Source organism: Silene latifolia, chromosome 10 (genome assembly GCF_048544455.1).
Source record: "Silene latifolia isolate original U9 population chromosome 10, ASM4854445v1, whole genome shotgun sequence".
Taxonomy (NCBI): domain Eukaryota; kingdom Viridiplantae; phylum Streptophyta; class Magnoliopsida; order Caryophyllales; family Caryophyllaceae; genus Silene; species Silene latifolia.
Window position 1 is genome coordinate 62929894 of NC_133535.1, and position 19982 is coordinate 62949875.

The 19982-nt window shown below is 37.7% G+C and overlaps 1 protein-coding gene across 1 annotated transcript; it reads right to left on the reverse strand.

Annotated features, from left to right (window-relative positions):
* Positions 1-8574: 8574 nt before the first annotated feature.
* On the reverse strand, positions 8575-9051 carry LOC141607667 (uncharacterized). Its single transcript, XM_074427022.1, has 2 exons — positions 8954-9051; positions 8575-8908 (listed from the first exon to the last, which is right to left on the reverse strand). The coding sequence occupies exons 1-2, from the start codon at positions 9049-9051 to the stop codon at positions 8575-8577; spliced, it is 432 nt and encodes a 143-aa protein (XP_074283123.1).
* Between the last annotated feature and the right edge of the window lie 10931 nt (positions 9052-19982).

The following is a 19982-nucleotide window of genomic DNA, read 5'->3' on the forward strand; positions in this document are numbered from 1 at the left end:
AAATCGTCATCGGTTATCGGTTATTAAAGCATCAACTAATAAGACGGATTAGTTGAATTATTAATACATGTCCGACAGAGACAATATTGTATAATTATATTCAATATACATTAATCAAATATAAATCGTTTATATTTAATTTTACGAATTAATCGTTAAATTCGTCTTAGCCATTTTTATTTAATCCGTATTAAATAGAATATCTCAACATCACATTTTTGACTAATTAATAGTCAAATAACTCAGACTAACTGGTTAGTCAAATTTGGCATCTACATGACTGTATTTTCATACCGTCACATTTCTCAAACGTATCCTATAGGTGTGACTTTTAGGGACCAGTTGATCACCATCCATCCGTATGACAATAACGTCAAACTTATCTAGCAAGCCAACCGTTATTGATAAACGTGGATCAACTGATAATAATACCAAAAGTATACCCTTTGATCCTTTTAGAGATTTATAAGTCCTTGCACTAACTGTTAAGGACACCAGCCCCAACAATATGTGTAGTGGTACACGTATAATTACCGAGTGTTTTGGACGAAATTAATCGAGTAGCATTTAAACATAAAACGATATTTAAATAAAATTTACACGTATTTGTGCGACAAATATAAGAACCAAAATGGATCCGTAAATGGGATATTGGACCGTGTAAATGGAGTGTAGTGGATGATCATAATTGTTTCACTTTGCTTATTTTTCTTCCATAAGTTGTCATATGATCATTATGCATGTCATAATGGATTTGACAAAAATAAGAAAATCACTCCCTCACTCCACCTACTCCCTCCAACCGTTCTCCCACTTCCTACAGCAGTTTTATGTTGTTTATTTTTACACACTACTTCATTTGTGCATTTGCATGTGAAATGGTTGTTGGTCTTTTCTCTCTAAAATAATAAAAACCCATAATTTACTAAGATGTTAGTAAACAAAATTATTACTAAGATTGTTAGTAATATTTAGATATTATCAAGGGTAATCTTACTTAATATCTAGTTAATATTAGTAAGGTTGTTGGGTAAGTTCTTGGGTGGATTAAGGAATGAGACCTTCTATTTTGGAAGTTGGTTTTTGGAGGATCTTCCATACTCATATAGCTCAAGAACAAACTAGATAGGCGATCGAGTTTGTGCCCATTTTTACCATCAAAATCTATGTAAGGAAATTGTTTTTCCTTAATCTTTATGTTAATATGCTTTTATATTGCATGCATGTTACATAGATCACTAAATGAACATATTATGAGATAATTTGTTACTAATTAGAGAGTCTAATTAGGATCTATGATCTATCAAAATTATCATAGAGTCATGATTATTCAAATGAATCTAAGAACTGTTGCCGACATGAATTCAATCACTAATGTTTCCGCCGTTAGTATAATCATGTATGCCTTGATCCACATGTCCTAGATGAATTATATGCTTGGAGCATGAGAATTCAATAACATGTTTACCCATATAAGAGTTATTGGTAAGCCTTTAGGAACCGTCATGAATTCTCAAGGAGAACTAATGGTCTGTTTTAGAGCTTGGAAGAATAACAAGTTGTGTGTTAAGAGGTTACACAAACTCAAGTTTCCAAACTCATTTGGATTTGTGAAAATCCTAGGCAGTTTATTAACATAAGGAGTAAGAGAATAGAAAAGTGTATTTTATCGTCATCCATTGCAAGATTCTACGAAATGAACCTAATTACGTTGTGATTAGGTGGTGTGCTTTAAAACTACAAGTAGTGTTATCCACCGAAACCCACGTCACAAGTTATATGATAACAGTAAGAGCTTATTTCAAGCAAAAGAACCTAAGTCTAGTATGAAGTCTAGACATGTACTTAGTAAAATTCATGCTATAAGGGAAAACATGAAATTGAAGGAAATCGCAATTCACAAAGTTTGAACACTTGGACACATGGTATATTCACAAACTAAACTTTTATTGCGTTAGGCAAGTGCATAAGTGAAATTATGATTATAAGACATGGAGTAGCAATATGGTATTGACTACTCGCGTGTGATAATCACATTTATTTTTTGAGTTATCGTTAACTCATCTTGTACTTTGTTACATCCAAATCGGTTGTTAAGACAATATTGAACCCCATTAAAGTGAACTGGATCAACATAGTATTCGCCCCTGGTTGCTTACAGGAGGTGACATCTTGAAGTAACTAGAGTGTGATGCGATTGATGGCATGTTCAAGTGCCATAGAGTTATGAGAGATGACTAGTCGATCACATAGGCAGACTGTGAGGGACACTCCGTCGGGCTTATGACCGCTTATAGAGTTCTGGAAATTTTTATAGCCTGGTCGTGCGGAGAGCTACTATGGTATTCTTATGAATCGATTCTTTGACTAATGACTGTTTGCCTAAGATGGCACAGTTTCAGAGTGACTTTGATTTATGTTCTGCGACCTTCGTAATTGGGGTCTAATGGGCATGTTTTGGGTCATGATGAGTTGTGGCTATTCGAAGGGAAGAGTGCAATAGGAATTATCCATCCCCGTCAAAGTTATCTTATATCTTAAGGCCACTCGAGGAACAATGAACTGGAAATGCAAGGCCACGCTAGGAAGGTATCTATGGTAGATAACTCCGGTCAGACAGTTATTCTCCAGATCGAGAAAACCACTCTTGATATGATCAAATGCAAGTACGACCTGCAAGACACCTTACATTGAGTGGGAGATAGTAATAGGACAAGAGAATTGGTGACGCACACTTGTCGCGGACAAGTGGAAGATTGTTGGAGTATGTGTCCTCGACAGTAATGCGATCACATGTTTAAATCTCATATTAAGAATGCTAAAGGGAATGTAATATTTTACTGTCAACTGATCCACATTAATCGGTATTGATTGGCTGACTAGAGTTTGACATTACTGTCGTATGACGGTGGTGATCAGTTTATCCCTTAAGGTCATACCTCTAGGATAACGCTCTTAATAGATGAATTAATTAATTGTATGACGATACAAGTTAATTAATTCCTTAAAATTGAACAAATGATTTTGTGAGTAATAATACGTATCTTATTGTAATTCGATTAAATAAGATTCATACTAAGTAATTAAATTGTTTTATTACTTACGGTTTATTTATTGTTTATGAAACAATTAAAATAAAGAATGAATTGTTTATTATAAATACAAGTAGTTGTGATTTATAATTCTATGACCCATTTTAAGTAAATGTAATTGTGGATAACTAAGTTAATTTTGTATGTGACATATTTCATTTATATAATGATTTTTAATAATTTAAAAATGCATTATTTAAATTACATGTCTAGTAACATGACCAATACGTCACACTATACAAATTAACATTTGACAAACTTAAAATGGACCCATTTTAAATGGGTGAGCTGTGTAAATGGGATTATAGGGTTTTATTATGTTTTGTTATTTTAATTAGTGGAAGGCACTATGATTACCTACTAATCATAGGGTTGCATGCCAAAAACTCTTGAGAAGAGAAACAAGAAAAGGGATTGGGCATTCTTCCACCTTCAATCTACCCGGCGACCCTAAGAAAAGTGAAGAAGTTTTCTCTTCTTATTTTATACAATTCATTCATATAAGATACTTACTTAGAGAAGAACTTATCTCTCTAGTTTTTGTTGTTGAACACACTAGAAAATTCTCACAAATCTCTAATATTATTCCTCTATTACTAGAAGTAGTAATCTTATAATATTAGTAATAATTTAAGGATACAAATACTAATTTCTAGTAACAAAATTAGTACTTTGTTTAAGGGTGATTACCTTGGTACAGTCCTTAAGGAGTAGATCCCATCATTGGATCTAGGGTTTTGTTGGGCATTTGGATTTTTTTCTAAAGAAGACTAACTTGGTAGGAGACCAAATTAGTATAAACCATTCGGCCCTCATTGTAAGAATAATCGATTTTTCTTCTTACTTTGTATTTTGTTATGCATGCATAAGTTCCTTTTAGTTTATGACTTAACTAATAAACACATAGTTATTAGAAGTGTCTAATAAGAGATTGATGAATATTTCAAAAGGTACCCTAGCTTGACACAACTTGGAGGTGATTTATTGGTATCCTTCTAGGCTTAGTAGTTTGAAGAAACCGTATCTATAGTGGAATGTGTACCCTTAGATCTACTTCCCTTTTAGATAATTTCCGCCACTTAGATGAGGAAAGTGGTTATTCATTTTTGTAGATACATCCATTACTTGCTTTTATGTGCTTAATGCTTGGATGTATCGCCATTTTGGCAAGCCCCACCTTGCCTTGCAAGAAGGCATCCTACCTCATGGTTGTCTTGTTGTGAGTTGAAGGGGCAGAGTGAGACCCACTAATTGTCTCATATCGGCCATATTAGTAGGTTAGTTTAAATAAAGGTCCTAGGTTTAGTCACCTCTTTACTCGGGACGAGCCAAGGTTCGGTTTGGGGATGTTTGATGTGACTCATATTTGAGCATATTTAGTCCCCGAATTAACCTCGTTCCTATGCTTTATAGCACATAATTGGGTCATTTACTATCTTTAGTTTCCCATTTTGCATATTCTTTGAGGTTTTGTCTCCTTGGTAGGAAAGGATTGCTAACCTTGCATTTATGAGGCGAAATGGAGCTAAATTAATCACATCTAATAGCCAAGCATCAAAGAGAAGACTAACAGTAGAGGCCTAAGTAGATAATAAAGTGAAATAGGCAATGATGAAAGGATCCTTGCATCCCCGACATGATCCTTGCGGATTGTTAAGGAGCTAAAAAAGAGAAGCAGTCTGTCCAGGAAATCGAGCGGATCATGCACGATTCGGGCGTCTCTGAACACCAGGATCCGACCGTCTTGTTCCCTGGACGAGCAGCTTGCAGCGCCAGGAGCCGAGCGTCTTCCCCAGGATCCGAGCGGATCACAAGTCAGAAGAGCCCGTACCATACCACGGGATGAGCGGACCGAGGCAGGACTAGCAAGAGGATCCACACATTTCCCTCGGAGGTAGCATTTCCTCAACTTTTCTTAGGGTCTTAATAGTAATTTAAGCCCTTAGTAATCCTAATCCTTGTACCTAACCTTTAGTATAAATACCCCGTTGTACTACCTATATTATAATCACCTCTTAATCACTTCTTAGCCATCTCTTAATCAAGTTCTAATTCTCTAAAATTAGTCTTAATTTAGTTGTAATACATTTCTCAATATTAATCACATCTTAATCTTTCCTTAATTTCTCTGTTGTTCTTCCTTTATTTTGGGTAATTAGAAGATTATTTGGGTTTATTTGGAGGGTTGACAACCTTCCATCAATCATCAAGTACTTCTATTATTCTTTACTTTATTATTTGGAATCATCTTCATAGTTATAATTCTCTCTTAACCTTGCTTAATTATTGTTAATCACTTTCATTTATTCATCATGATTGGCTTTGTTAGTATGATTGACAACCTTATTAGCATGCTAAACTTGATCATGAGTGAGTAGTTTCTTTAGCTAGGGTTAATGGGGAATTTGGAGAAACAAACATGGGGATTGATCTATGCTTAATCTAATATGTTTTCATAATTAATTTTCTTGCTTGTTGTGATTTAAACTTATGCACATGTTATGTTTGATGAAATGCGAGCCTATGAATCCTTGCATTTTTTACCCATCACCTATCTTTTCAATGAGGCTTGTAAGCATATAAGCCAACTCGAGCCTCATTAGACCATGCATATAGTTGGATAGGAAGGATTAAGTCGACTTGTAGGTGTTGTACAATCTAATCGATTCTTCTCCGGAACCTAAACCTTCTTAGGGATTGTAAGATATACATTTACTCGATCCCATCACAACAATAAGTGCTTGCATCTAGTTGAAAACATGTTTGTATTATCAACTGCCATGAATCCCCTATGAACCCATAACACCCTAGTGCCTTTAATCAAATTTTTACAACCCCTTTTAATTGCCTTGCTTTGCTTTCATTACTTTACTTTCATCTTGTTGACTAGTTTAGTTTATCTCCTACCTCAACCCAAATTGTGACACCCTTAGACATAGCTACTTGCAATTGAGAATCCTACATCAATACCTGTCCCTAGGGATCTGATCTTCACTTGCCTCTTTACTAATAGTAGTTTGTGAAGTTATAAATATTGTTTTGGTTGGTAGCTTTTGACGACGAGTTTGAAACGACACCAGGTCTCAAGGGGTGTCTCATCCTGCCTAAGCTTAGACAGCTTAATGAATAGGTCTTGGGTATAATATTTGGTAACAAACTTATCCAACGATTTATTTTTAAGCTTGGACCAGGATTTAATGGACTCCTTCCCGTCCCTTAATCTCTGATGTTTATGGTTATCATACCACAGTGATGCATATCCCTTTAACTTCAACACAGCAACTTTACAAGCCTTAGCATCATTGTAATTTTTGAACTCAAATATTTTTTCAACATCCCTAATCTATTCTAGTACGTGATCAGGGTTAACACTACCAGAAAAATCATGAATTTATACCTTTAGATGCTTGTTTTTTTGCTCAAGAGCCTCCTCTTGTGTTCTGATGCTTTCTTTTGATTCTGGTTCATATCTAGGTGGTAGTTGTCCTCTCCCTGCTCCCAAAAATACGCCTCTACCTCTACCTCTCCCTCTGGCATGTGGCTGTCTTCTTGGATCATCGTTTGGAAACCTCTCCATCACTACATGAACAACATTGAGCAGTGTATCCACATTTCGTGTAAGAGTTTTTATTCTGGTCTCAATACCAGCAAGTCTCTCTTCACTCATGGTTGTTTTTGTGTTTTTGTTGTAGGTAGGGTTATTGAACTCACAGCTTTGCTCAATCTAAGACTAACACAGAGGTGGAATTGTGTTAAACTTGAGCTCTGATTACCAAAATGCAGTGTAAACCCTATGGATAGGCACACAATACAACCTGGTTTGCAGGACACCTTAAAAATACCAAATGAACTTGTAAAATTCTGAATTTTTGTGACAAGTAAGATTTAATATTGATCTGGGACTGTACCAAATCTCATGAATTTAGGAGGGATGTAAATATTTTTAAACTTAATTGAAACAACATGGAAACCTGAGCAATGCAGGCACAGACTCACTGACTTAAGGAACTTGTTTGTATAATAAAGTGATATAGTCAAGATCCTAAATTTCCACAGAATATTCACAGGAAATCCAAGATAATAACTTAGCAAATTTCTGACTCAAATCCACAGTGGGCACAGGATTAGAGTATAAACTTTGCTCAACACTATCAAACTGAACCACAAATAGACACATGTTTAATTTAATGATGCCAAACTGACTTTGATCAATTAACCACAGAGATCACAGGTTAATTACCAGGCCAGGATTCCAAACTATAGTTTAAACATAAGTTTGAAAGAAATGAGAGAAGTCTCAAGGCTAATTTTCATTCAAAATAATCTGCTTTCTTCAGTTGGAACACAGGTCCTTATATAGGCCTTGTTCTTGAGTTACAGTTTGAAACCTAACAATCTAAGGGCCATTTAATCTAGGATAAGTACAAACTACCTTAGTTATATTACAAGCTGGAAAATAAAGTTACTAGGGGAAAATAAACAACAAAGGGTAAAACAGACTAAAAATAAAGCAAGGGTCTAGTCTGGCATTTTCGCATTTGTGCACAGGTTTCTGTTGTTCTTGTTAGCTAGTTGAGTGCTTTCTAAAGTCAAGGCTTCTTGTAGTTTTCCTGTAGTTGATCTCAAGGAAGGATGATGCAGTGCTCCTTTCTTTATTAGCCTCACAATTGCCTCACCAAAAATAGAAAGTTTGCTTTATGCTATATCAACTCTTCCAGCAACATGTGACTGTTTGTTCTTTCTTGCTTTTCTGTGCTGATTTTTCCTTGTATTTCCTTTGATGGCCTTGGATGATTTGAGACTCTTTGATGGGTTTAGTTGAGGCATGCTCCATCTGGCCATATAGGCAGCTGAAAACTAGACCTGGTGAACCTCTTGACTGGTTGAGTTAGGGGAGGTTCAGTGGGTGTTGCTTGGACTTGTTCTGAGGCCTGGTTAGGATTGGGAGCCCCTGATTCAGCTCCTGTTGCACAAGTTTAGGTCCCAATCCCTTAAAGACTTGCTCACTATACACCTTAGGATCCTCCCCAGTGTTTTGTTGGTGACCTTAGTTTGGCCATCTGTCTATGGGTGGTGAGCAGTGCTGAACAAGAGCTTGGTTTTAAGCAGCTTCCATAGTGTCTTCCAAAAATAGCTCATGAACTTGGTGTCCCTATCTGATACAATAGTCTTAGGAACCCCATGAAGCCTCATAATTTCCTTTAAGTATAGCTCAGCTACACTAGCTGCATCCTCAGTCTTCTTGCAGGCTATGAAATGAGCTATTTTGCTGAACCTGTGCACCACAACCATTATAGAATCCTTTCCCCTTGCTGTCCTTGGAAGAGCAAACTATGAAATCCATGCTGAAATCTTTCCAAGGTCTCTCTGGAACTGGTAAGGGAGTATAAGGTCCTGCTTAGAATGAAATTTTGGCCCTTTGACACACTGAACACCTTCTAAGGGCCACCCGGACATCACTCATCATCCTTGGCAAAAAGAACTAATCCTGCATGATATCCAAGGTTTTCTGAACCCCAAAGTGTCCTCCTGACCCTCCTACGTGTATTTCCTTGATCAGTAGCTCTCTACAGGACCCTCTAGGCACACACAATTTTTTTCCATGGAACAGGAATCCCTCGTGCATCAGATACTTGCTTCCTTGAGTTGGACCTCCCTTAGATAGGTTAATCCATTCCTCAAAAAAATAAGGATCCTCTCTGTACAGCTCCTTCATAAACTCAAACCCCAACACCCTTTGTTCAATGACTGTTAGTAAAGAATGCTCCCTTGATAGTACATCAGCAACAACATTAAGTCTTCCCTCTTTGTACTTGCTTGAAAATGTAAAGAATTGCAAGAACTCAACCCATTTAGCATGCCTGTGACTTAACTTGTTCTGACTATTGGTAAATCTCAAGGCTTCATGATCTGAATGCAACACAAATGGCTTTGGCTTCAGGTAATGGCTCCAATGCATGACTGATCTAATAATTGCATAAAACTCTTTGTCATATGTGGAGTATTTTAGTTTGGCACCATTCAATTTTTCACTGAAATAGGCCACAGGTTTCTGGCACTAGATTAGGACTGCTCCAATCCCCACTCCACTTGCATCACACTCAACTTCAAATAGTTGATCAAAATATGGTAGTTTCAGGATAGGGGTCTCATACATCATTTTCTTTATCTTGTCAAAGGATTGCTGAGCACTTTCAGTCCACTGGAACTCTGCCTTCTTCATGCATTCAGTGATAGGAGCAACAACTGTACTGAAATTCCCGATGAATCTTCTGTAAAAAGAAGCCAATCCATGGAACCGTCTTACCTCAGTGTTGGTTTTAGGAGCTGGCCAGGATTGTATTGCTGCTACCTTCTCCGGATCAAAAGAGATACCCCTCCCAGATACTATGTATCCCAAGAAAACCACTTCCATAACCATAAAAGTGCACTTCTCTAGCTTGCCAAAGAGTTTCTGTTCCTTGAGGATTTTGAACATAACTTTTAGATGCTTGAGATGTTCGGAAGAGCTGCTGCTGTATATCAGAATGTCATGAAAGTAAACTACAACAAATTTGCCCAAACATGGTCTCATCACCTCTGTCATCAACCTCATGAATGTGCTAGGGGCATTGGAGAGCCCAAATGGCATAACCAGCCACTCATATAGGCCATGCTTAGTCTTGAATGCAGTTTTCCACTCATCTCCCTCCCTGATCCTAACTTGATGGTAACCTTGTCTGAGATCTATCTTTGAGAAGACAGTGGCCCCACTAAGTTCATCCAACATATCATCCAATCTTGGGATTGGAAACCTATACTTCACAGTAATGTTATTGATTGCTCTACTTTCAGTACACATCTTCTAAGTCCCATCTTTCTTTGGTACCAGCAAGGCAGGCACTTCACATGGACTCAGTGACTCCCTCACAAATCCCTTGGTCATAAACTCTTCAATTTGGTGCTGCAGTTCTTTGGTTGTAGTGGCATCATATCTGTAAGCTGGTCTGTTAGGTAGCACAGAACCAGGCACCAGGTCAATGTAATGTTAAATCCTCTCAGTGGGGGTAACCCACTAGGTAACTCACCTGGAAAAACATCCATGTACTTATGAATTAGTGGTTCAACTTCTGCAGGCATCTCAATGCTCTTTTCTTTCTATATTTCCTTTGACAGTAGAACTAGTATAGGCTATTCTTACTTGATCTCTTTTATCATAGTTGCTTCTGATAGAAATAGTACACCATTCAGCTCCTCAGGCATGTTAAGACTCCCATAATTTCTCTGGTTTGGTGGCAAGGGAGTTAAGGTGACTTTCTTGCCATTGTGCTTGAAACTGTAAGTGTTTTCTATGCCCTGATGGGTAGTGTTTTTGTTAAATTCCCATGGTCTTCCCAACAAGAGATGACAGGCATCCATGGGCACTACATCACATAGTACTTCATCTTTGTACACTTTTCCAATGGAGAATGACACAATGGACTGCTTGTCAACTCTCACTTCTGATCCTTTTTTCAACCACCTCAGCTTGTATGGATTTGGGTGGTCCTGGGTAGGTAAGCTCAGTTTACTAACCAGGGTGGTGGAGGGAACATTAGTGCCGCTCCCCCCCATCAATTATCGTGTTACAAACCCTTCCCCGAACTGTGCACCTGCTCCTGAAGATCAGGGACCTCTGGTCAGCTTCCAAACGTGCCTGTTGGGAGTGCATAACCCTCCACAAGACCAAGCTGTGTCCTGTGTCAGGAGGAGCAAAAACTTTTCCCGGACTTGTCTCCTCTTCTATTTCTGTCTCTCCTAAGACCAGAGTTTCATCCTTCTCATACTCAATGAGACCCTCTCTTTTCCATTCTTCAATTTTTATCAAGGTAAGAGCCCTGTTGGAAGGATAATTCTTTCTAAAGTGACCAAACCCTTGGCACTGGAAACATCTTATCTTGTCTCTTGTCATAGCAGGATTGACTTTTGAGGTTAGAGGTGCCTTCCCCTTATCTCCTGTGGGTTGGGTTGTAGGTTTAGGTGTCTCAGTGATCTTAACACCAGTATAAGGTTTGAATATAGGTCTAGTGTGGAGTTTGGGGGTTAAAGGTTTTACCTTTCCTAGCTTCTCAACTCTTAAGGCCAGATTGATTGCCTCATCAAATGACCAAACTTGCTGCATCCTTACTCTGCTAGCTATCTTAGGATCCAAACCCTTAATAAACCTAACAATCTTTTGCTTATGTTTCTCAGTAACCTCACATTGTAGGGTTAGCTTTTCAAAGCTCCTAAGGTAGGCCTCAACATATAGTTGTTCTTATCTCAACTGAGTCAGTTTAATAAAGATATCCTGGGTATAGTCTTTGGCTATAAATTTCTCTTTTAATTTCTTTTTCAACTTAGCCCAAGACCTCACCGGTTCCTTACCATCTCTAATCTTTTGGTGTTTCATACTCTCATACCAAAGACATGCATATCCTTTAAGTTTTAAGATGGCAACTTTAAAAGCTTTTCTGTCATAATAACTTTTAAACTCAAAGACTCTCTCAACAAATCTAAGCCAGTTTAACAAATCCTCAGGATTTAAACTACCATGGAAATCAGAAATGTTGTTTTGGGTGGATTTTGCGCAGGGCGAAATCAGGTCAGGGTAGACTTGTGTAAGGTTAACTAGCTCTAGATAGTCTGTTGGTCAGGTCGTCAGGGTACGATAATAAGCTGTAAATGGAATAACAACAACAACAATAAGACAAGTAATTTTGTACGTGGAAAACCCTTGAATGGGAAAAAACCACGGGCACCAAGCCAGGAGAGGATTTCACTATGTAATTTGGGAGAATAATTATATGATTATAACAATGCTTATTTCTCTCTATGTATTGCGTATGCTTCTTCTTGCGTGTGAATGAGATGATTTCAATATCTCCAAAGTGTTCCTTATATAGGCTTCCATCTCGAACGGCTGCTTGATATGATATTAAATACGGATTATTCTCCATTATTGCCTGTAATAATGGCTAATTATTCCTCCCTTGATAACTGCATTTACTGCGAAATCTTCACATTAATGCTGCGTATATAATTCCTTTATTATACGCGTATATGGTCCAATATCGTCCTGATATTTTGACCGTTGTCCTCTCCATGGCCTAGCGCCTATCTTCATGTGCCCTGATAGCTTGGCACCTTGACAGCCTGACAGTCAGGCTTAGATGAGATACTGATCAGGAAGGTCTGCGGATTTCTAGGCCTAACAATTGCCCCTTATCTCCTTATTTGCTGTGTGCCAGGACGAAAAAATGAGGAGATAACTTTATTTTTAGGAAGATTACCCAACGGTTAAAGTTTGCCTAGTCAGTTTTCTGTAACGGCTATTTTACTGCAGTTGATGACGCGTGTGATATTTACTGCAACTTCCTTAATGATTATCCACTTCCTTTGCGGCTGAAACCCTAATCTTCTTCATTATAAATACCTGCGTGCTTTATTAAGTTGAACTCACCAAAGCAGTTTCTTATCATCTCCTCTCTAATAATCTTTTTCTTCAGTTCTGTTAATTTCCAACTTCTTTAATCTTTAATCAATTCTTCACAATCTTTCCAATAATGGCTGCAAAGAAGAAGTCTACCAGGGAAGCGGTTCCTGCAACTCCTCCTCCTCAGAATCCTGAGGAAACTTCTTCTGAAACTTTGCCTACTTCTTCTGCTGCTCCATCTCCCACAGTCAATAAGCCGAGTCATTCTCTATTGGAGATGATCTCAATATTCCATGGAGATTTTCAATTCAAGCCTACGAAGGCTTTAAATGAGGATCAGTCTCCTGAAAACCGTTTGAAGCCTGAGTTTGAGAAGATTTTGAAGGATAAGGGGATCATCCCTGCTGATGCTGAAGTCTGGATTCCTGAGAATTCTCCCATCAGGGCTGACTGGGCTTGTCCTGGTTGGTTCTGTATTCATGACTGGGCTTTCAGGGCAGGCTGTAAGCTTCCCTTTTCTCCTCTTATAGTTGAGGTTATTAAGGAGATCGGTGTTCCATCTTATCAGTTAATGCCAATGGTGTGGAAGGTTGTATGTTCCGTTGAGAATCTCTGTAAAAAACACAATATTTTTTTTTTCTCTTGACGACTTGAAGACTTGTTATGCTGTTAAAACAAACAGTCCTGGCCGTATAAGTTTTAAGGTCAGGGCGTCTACTACTCCTCTTCTGAGTAATTTGGACAGCGGCCATGATCAAGGCTGGGCTGGTGGGTACATGTTTGTCAGGACCAATTATGTGGGTCCTGACTTGGCATATTTGAATCATGAGGCCTGCGTGGCTGGTGAGTCTTTTGGTTTCTTTCTTTGCCATGCATGTTTTATTTGTTAGTGAAAAATAAAATAAAAATTATAATAAGTCATGCCTCTTATGTGTGCAGTTGATGACTGGGTTACTGAAACTGAGTATCCCACTCCCAATGTTTCTGCTTTCCTCGCTATTCCTCCTTTGGAGAGGTCCTGGCCTCTCTGTTGTGGGGTTGGTCACCTTCCTCGCTGTTTGAAGGCTGATGGTGCTGCCAGGGCAGCTAAACCTTCAGGGGCTGCTAGTGCTACTACCTCAGGCAGTAAGTCTATCTTAGTCTCTCCTTTCTTTTTACTTTAGTTTCCTGACAATGTTTGGTTTATATTGCTAATATAGTATTTCGTGTTGCAGCCACCAGGTCATGTATTCGCCTTGCCAGGTTTGGTATGGTATGGTTGACCTTTCAGCCAGGCTGGCTAAGATAAAGGAGGAAGGTTCCCAGGGAAGCGGGGATGTTGAGCCTGTTATTGACTTGACTGAACAGTCCGATCTTTGCCAAGGTCACCGATGTACTGCTTTGCCCTGCTTTGAAAAAGTTCGATGAGCCCAAAAAAGGAAAATTGAAGATATTGATGTTTCTGCCCCGGTCAGGGAAGTGAGAACCGGGGTGGACAATATGGAGGCTGCTAGGGTGAAGATCAGGGATTATGCTGCTTCTAAATCAAATGTCATGCTAACCCTTGACCCTGTTGAGACTGCTACCCAGGCAGTTGCTTCAGTGGATCATTCAGTCAGCCTCTTGGCTAGTGCCTTAGCTGCCGTAAGGAAGGTAGGTTGGAACAATTTCTATGTGTATTTTGTTTTGGTAGTTTTCTATTATTAGGGTAAGTTACTCATTCTTTTCTCTCTTTTTTTGATCAGGGTGCTGCGACCTGTCTCCATAATGCCTATCAGGATACTTCTTTGGTAGCCAGAATTGATCTGATGAGATCAGATTATGATAGGCTAAAGTCTGAGCTGGATTTTGCACGAGCTGACCTGGCTGCTAAAGTTGCTGACTTGACAAGGGTGCAGGCTGAGATGGATGCTGCTAATGATGATAATAATATTAATAATTTTATTATTATTATTATTATTATTATTATTATTATTATTATTATTATTATTATTATTATTATTATTATTATTATTATTATTATTATTATTATTATTATTATTATTATTATTATTATTATTATTATTATTATTATTATTATTATTATTATTATTATTATTATTATTATTATTATTATTATTATTATTATTATTATTATTATTATTATTATTATTATTATTATTATTATTATTATTATTATTATTATTATTATTATTATTATTATTATTATTATTATTATTATTGTTGTTGTTGTTGTTGTTATTATTGTTATTGTTATTGTTGTTGTTATTGTTATTGTTGTTATTATTATTATTATTATTGTTGTTATTATTATTATTATTATTATTATTATTGTATTATTATTAGGTCGATGTGCATATTACTACCTATTAAAGTCAGAAAATTTTAAATTACTACCTAATATACCTATTTCTGCAAAATACTACCTAAACGCCAACAACTAATTACGATCTACTACTAGTGTGACGGAAATAGGGTGTTTGCTACTAATAAGTTACTTGATCATGTGTTATGACTCTTCTACCCTCACTTAACACTCTCCAACAATTACCCACCCACCCTCACTCACCAATTAACCTAAACATACCCAAAATTCATAGCTTTCATAACTGTCATCATTGTGGATCATCTTTCCGTCAGAGATTAGGGTATGTAGCTTCTATTTCTTAATTGTTTATGTTGTTATTTTTGCTACTTCGTAATTTGAAACCCTAACTTTATAATCAACACTATTATTGATTATATTTTGGGGGTTTTTTGTTACTTGATGATTACTGGGGTAAATTTATACCAGTATTCTTTTCTATGCTTGATGTATAAATTGTTTAATTTTTGTTGATTAATCACTCGTATTTGCCAATTTTTGATTATAGGATGTCATATACACCTCGTTCATTAATCACCCACAGATAAAATGAGAAGAAGAAAAAGAGAGAATAATTAATCGAAACAAGAACAAAATTTAAGAAAGAAAAAGCTCAATTTACCTTTAATAGAGGAGGGAGAAATTGTCTTAGTAAAGAGGATAATGGAGGGTGGTGAAAGGGTTTGATTACTTAAGGTTATTAGTAAGGGGAGTATGGGTATAAATCTAGTTTAAAGCTAAAAAAGAGGAACTCAGCTAGTCTCACGTCAGTTTGGTATAAGTTGTGTTTTCCGTCAAATGGGTAGTACGCTGAGTATATTTGCAACTTTGTAGGTGGTAGTTTGCATAACTAAGCATATTATGTAGTAAAATAAAAATTCGTGACTATAATAGGTAGTATTTTGCCATTTTTCCTTCCTTCCTTCCTTCTTCTTCTTCTTCTTCTTATTCTTCTTCTTCTTCTTCTTCTTCTTCTTCTTCTTCTTCTTCTTCTTCTTCTTCTTCTTCTTCTTCTTCTTCTTCTTCTTCTTCTTCTTCTTCTTCTTCTTCTTCTTCTTCTTCTTCTTCTTCTTCTTCTTCTTCTTCTTCTTCTTCTTCTTATTATTATTATTATTATTATTATTATTATTATTATTATTATTATTATTATTATTATTATTATTATTATTATTATTATTATTATTATTATTATTATTACTATTATTATTATTCTTATTATTCTTATTATTATTATTATTATTACTATTATTATTATTACTATTATTATAATTATTATTATAATTGTTAGGCCCAATTTAGCCTGGTCTGACTTCAAATTAGCCTGGCCTTATTAGGCTGATTGGGGCAACCAAGGACCGGAAAAATCTAATTACTATTTGGCAGATGAAGAGTACCACAAGATAAGCAAGCTACTAAATCCTAGAAGAAAAGCCTGATGGTAAGTACAGAATAGCCGGGCAGGACACTCAAGCAGGCTGGATTAAATTGACAAACAAGGAATACAATTATATGAACAAATAACCACCTCCTACTCTGATGGAAGACCAAGTCCATCTACAAAGAGCATATAATCTTAGCAAATCAGAACATGCAAGAGGAAAAGAACAACGGTTTGTTTAAGAAGAACGGGTCAACCGTATTAGTAGGGAATGTGCCCTATTTTCCAGCTAATAACTCCAACGATCAAGGGGAATGTTGAGGTTGAATGCAACGTTAGCATCTGATGAAGTATAAATAGCATGATCTAACAATTCCAAAGGATATATGATTTTTTCATCAATTATTTATAATTTATCTCTTACTCTTTCCTGGATATTCAGTTGTATACACGAGTTTGTGTTCAGCTTATCAAAGTAATACAAACGATATTATTTATACTTAATTCTTCCTTGTTATTTACTCAAACTATTATTCTAAATTTATTGAACTAGATATCCTTATTACTTAATAATCAAGCCGTATCCTTTCAGGGAAAATCCTGCTAAAACAATTGGCGCCCACCGTGGGGCATCTAGTTCGTTAATCAAAAAATTCCTTTTACCATTCTTCATTTAAATTGCACATACAAAAATAGTAGAACTAACCCCAGAACAACAATTGGCGGCTGCCTTAGCTAAGATCAAAGAATTGGAGACAATTCAAGAAAAGGCGGCCTAAGCAGAGGCTGAAATCAGTAGGCTTAAGGAATCTGAGTCCAACCTGAGAAAAAAATTGTAAAATCAAGCTTCAGGCTCCAAGACCAGATTCGAACCAGGAACCCCATTCTCATCCATTATCAAAAACATTGACTTTTCCAATTTTGGAACTCCGGAGAAGGATACCTCATCCGGCACCCAAATCATTACCAACGATGAAACAAACAAAACTGAAGCAGCAATAATGATGGCTATGCATCGGGAAATTCAAAAACTCCACAACAAAATAGAAAATATACCCGGAGTGCCAGACCCTATGGCTGAAGTAGAAGTTGTCAGCTTCGCTGATTCACCCTTTGCAGATGAAATTGCAAAGATTGATCTCCCCAAGAAATTTACCGTCCCATCCATGAGAACTTATGATGGAACCTCTGTTCACAAAATCACGTTGCCATATTCAAACAAGATGTTAGCCGCACAATACCCGGTGAACTCGGGCAGGTCCGCATGTGTAAAGGCTTTGGTACAACCCCGACGAGCAAAGATTACAATGGTTCATCAATCTCCCAAATGGAAGTATCAAGAATTTTGCGTAAATCGGTCAATGCCTTCAATCGACAATTCGCAAGCAGAGACATGGCCAAGAGACCCCGAACTGTTCAGGGTAAAGCAACTCCCTGAAGAATCTCTCAAAGAATTACTGGCAAGATTTGTCAAAGAGAAGGTAGCCATTCCTAGGTGCGACGAAGAGACGGCGGTAGAAGCCTTCAGGCAAGGAGTCCTTCTTGATAGTGACATCTATGCAGACTTGACAAAAATAGCCTGCCCAACCTTTGCCACTGTTCAATCCATCGCCTTAGAACATGTCAGATTGGAAGAAGATCTCAACGTCAGAACAAACTCGTCCGGAGGAAAGCAAGGCTATGGACACACTAACAGGAAAAGCTCCTACCAGGAAGGAGGCAACCCCAGATCGGCACCCTTTTCCAGGCCTGAACGATCTGAAGTCAACATGGCACAAGAACACAAAGGTAACCTTTCTAACCTACCAACTATTTCTGAATATAACTTCTCTATAAATACTGCAGGATTAATCAAACGCCTGGAAAGCTTGGGAGACACAGTCAGATGGCCCAAAAAATCCGACAACCCCAGGAAAGATCCAACGAGATGGTGTGACTTCCATCAAGACATCGGGCACACCACAGAAAAATGCATCCAACTCAGGAAACAAGTGGCATACCTCCTAAAGAAAGGCTATCTGAAAGACTTAATCCAGCAGCCAAAGAACAAAGATGAAGGACAAAACAAGAGAGATTCATGGAACAGCAGAGATCCTCCTCCTCCTCCCTCCATCTATGAAGTCAAGTTCATAAATGGAGGATCAGAAATCCGTGGCTTAACCAGCTTGGCTGCCAAAAGAATATCCAGGGAGTCTAAACTTCAACCCCCTCTAAGATCTAAGTCATTACCTGCTATTACTTTTGATGACGCAGACTTGCAGGGAATATCAGATCTACACCATAACAGCTTGGTAATTACCATGCAAATTGGCACAGCTAATGTATCAAGAATCCTGATAGACGGGGGCAGTTCAATCAACTTGGTGATTCTTGACGTCCTCAAAGCTATGAGGATAGATGAAGAGAAAGTCATCAAAAAATCCAGTGTCCTGGTTAGATTCAGCGGGGAAACAAAGAACACCCTTGGAGAAATTAGCCTGCCAACCTATGTGGAAGGCGTGGTTTCTAATGAAAGATTCAGGGTAATGGATTGCCTATCCTTGTATAACGTAATCCTGGGCAGACCATGGATTCACAACGTCAAAGCAATCCCGTCAACATACCATCAATGTGTGAAAATACCAACCGAATGGGGGATAACCACCATCAGGGGAGAACAAAGGACAGCTCAGGAATGCTACACCTAGGCTTTGAAACCTTCAAAGTCAGGTAAGTCCCTCGCATAGCAATTAATGTCACCTGTCGGGAAAGAATATATTGCGCGATCACGAGATGGAAACAGGAGAGGTCATTCTCGGACACGAGAATTCCCCGACAGAAGGTACTTGTAGGGTCGATGCACTCGATCGGACCCAATCCGGTCAGCTTTCTCAAAACTAAAATATCTTGTTTTGCTTGGTCACATTTTGATATGACTGGTATAGATGCTGATATTATAACCCATAAGTTAAATATTGACAAATCCTTTAAGCTTGTACAGCAAAAAAGGAGAAAATTTGCTGTAGAGAGGCATGAAATCATCAACCAAGAAGTTGACAAGCTATTGGACATGGGAATGATCAGGGAAGTAATTACTCCGACTGGCTTGCAAATGTAGTAGTCGTTCAAAAGAAAAATGGCAAATAGAGAGTCTGTGTAGACTACACCGACCTAAACAAGGCCTGCCCCAAAGATCCATTTCCCCTGCTACATATCGATGCAATGGTGGATGCCACTGCAGGCCACGAGATGTTAACATTCATGGATGCCTCCAGTGGATTCAACCAAATAAAGATGCACCCCACAGATCAGGAAAGTACAACCTTCATCACTGAAAGAGGAATATACTGTTATACTGCTATGCCTTTTGGATTAAAAAATGCAGGTGCAACCTATCAAAGGTTAGTCAACATGATGTTCAAAGATCAAATAGGAGATACCATGGAAGTCTACATTGACGATAAGGTAGTCAAGTCAAAAAAGGCAGAAGACCATATCAAAGACCTGGAAGTAGCCTTCCAAATACTGGAGAAATTCAATATGAAGCTCAATCCACAGAAATGCCATTTTGGAGTCTCATCAGGCAAATTCTTGGGCTATATGGTGACAAAAAGAGGAATAGAAGCCAGCCCTGAATAGATCAAAGCCATCCTGGAGCTAGAACCACCAAAGACAGTCAAAGATATACAAAAGCTGACAGGAAGAATAGCAGCCCTGAATAGGTTCATTTCAAGATCGTCAGAGAGGTGCAAATCA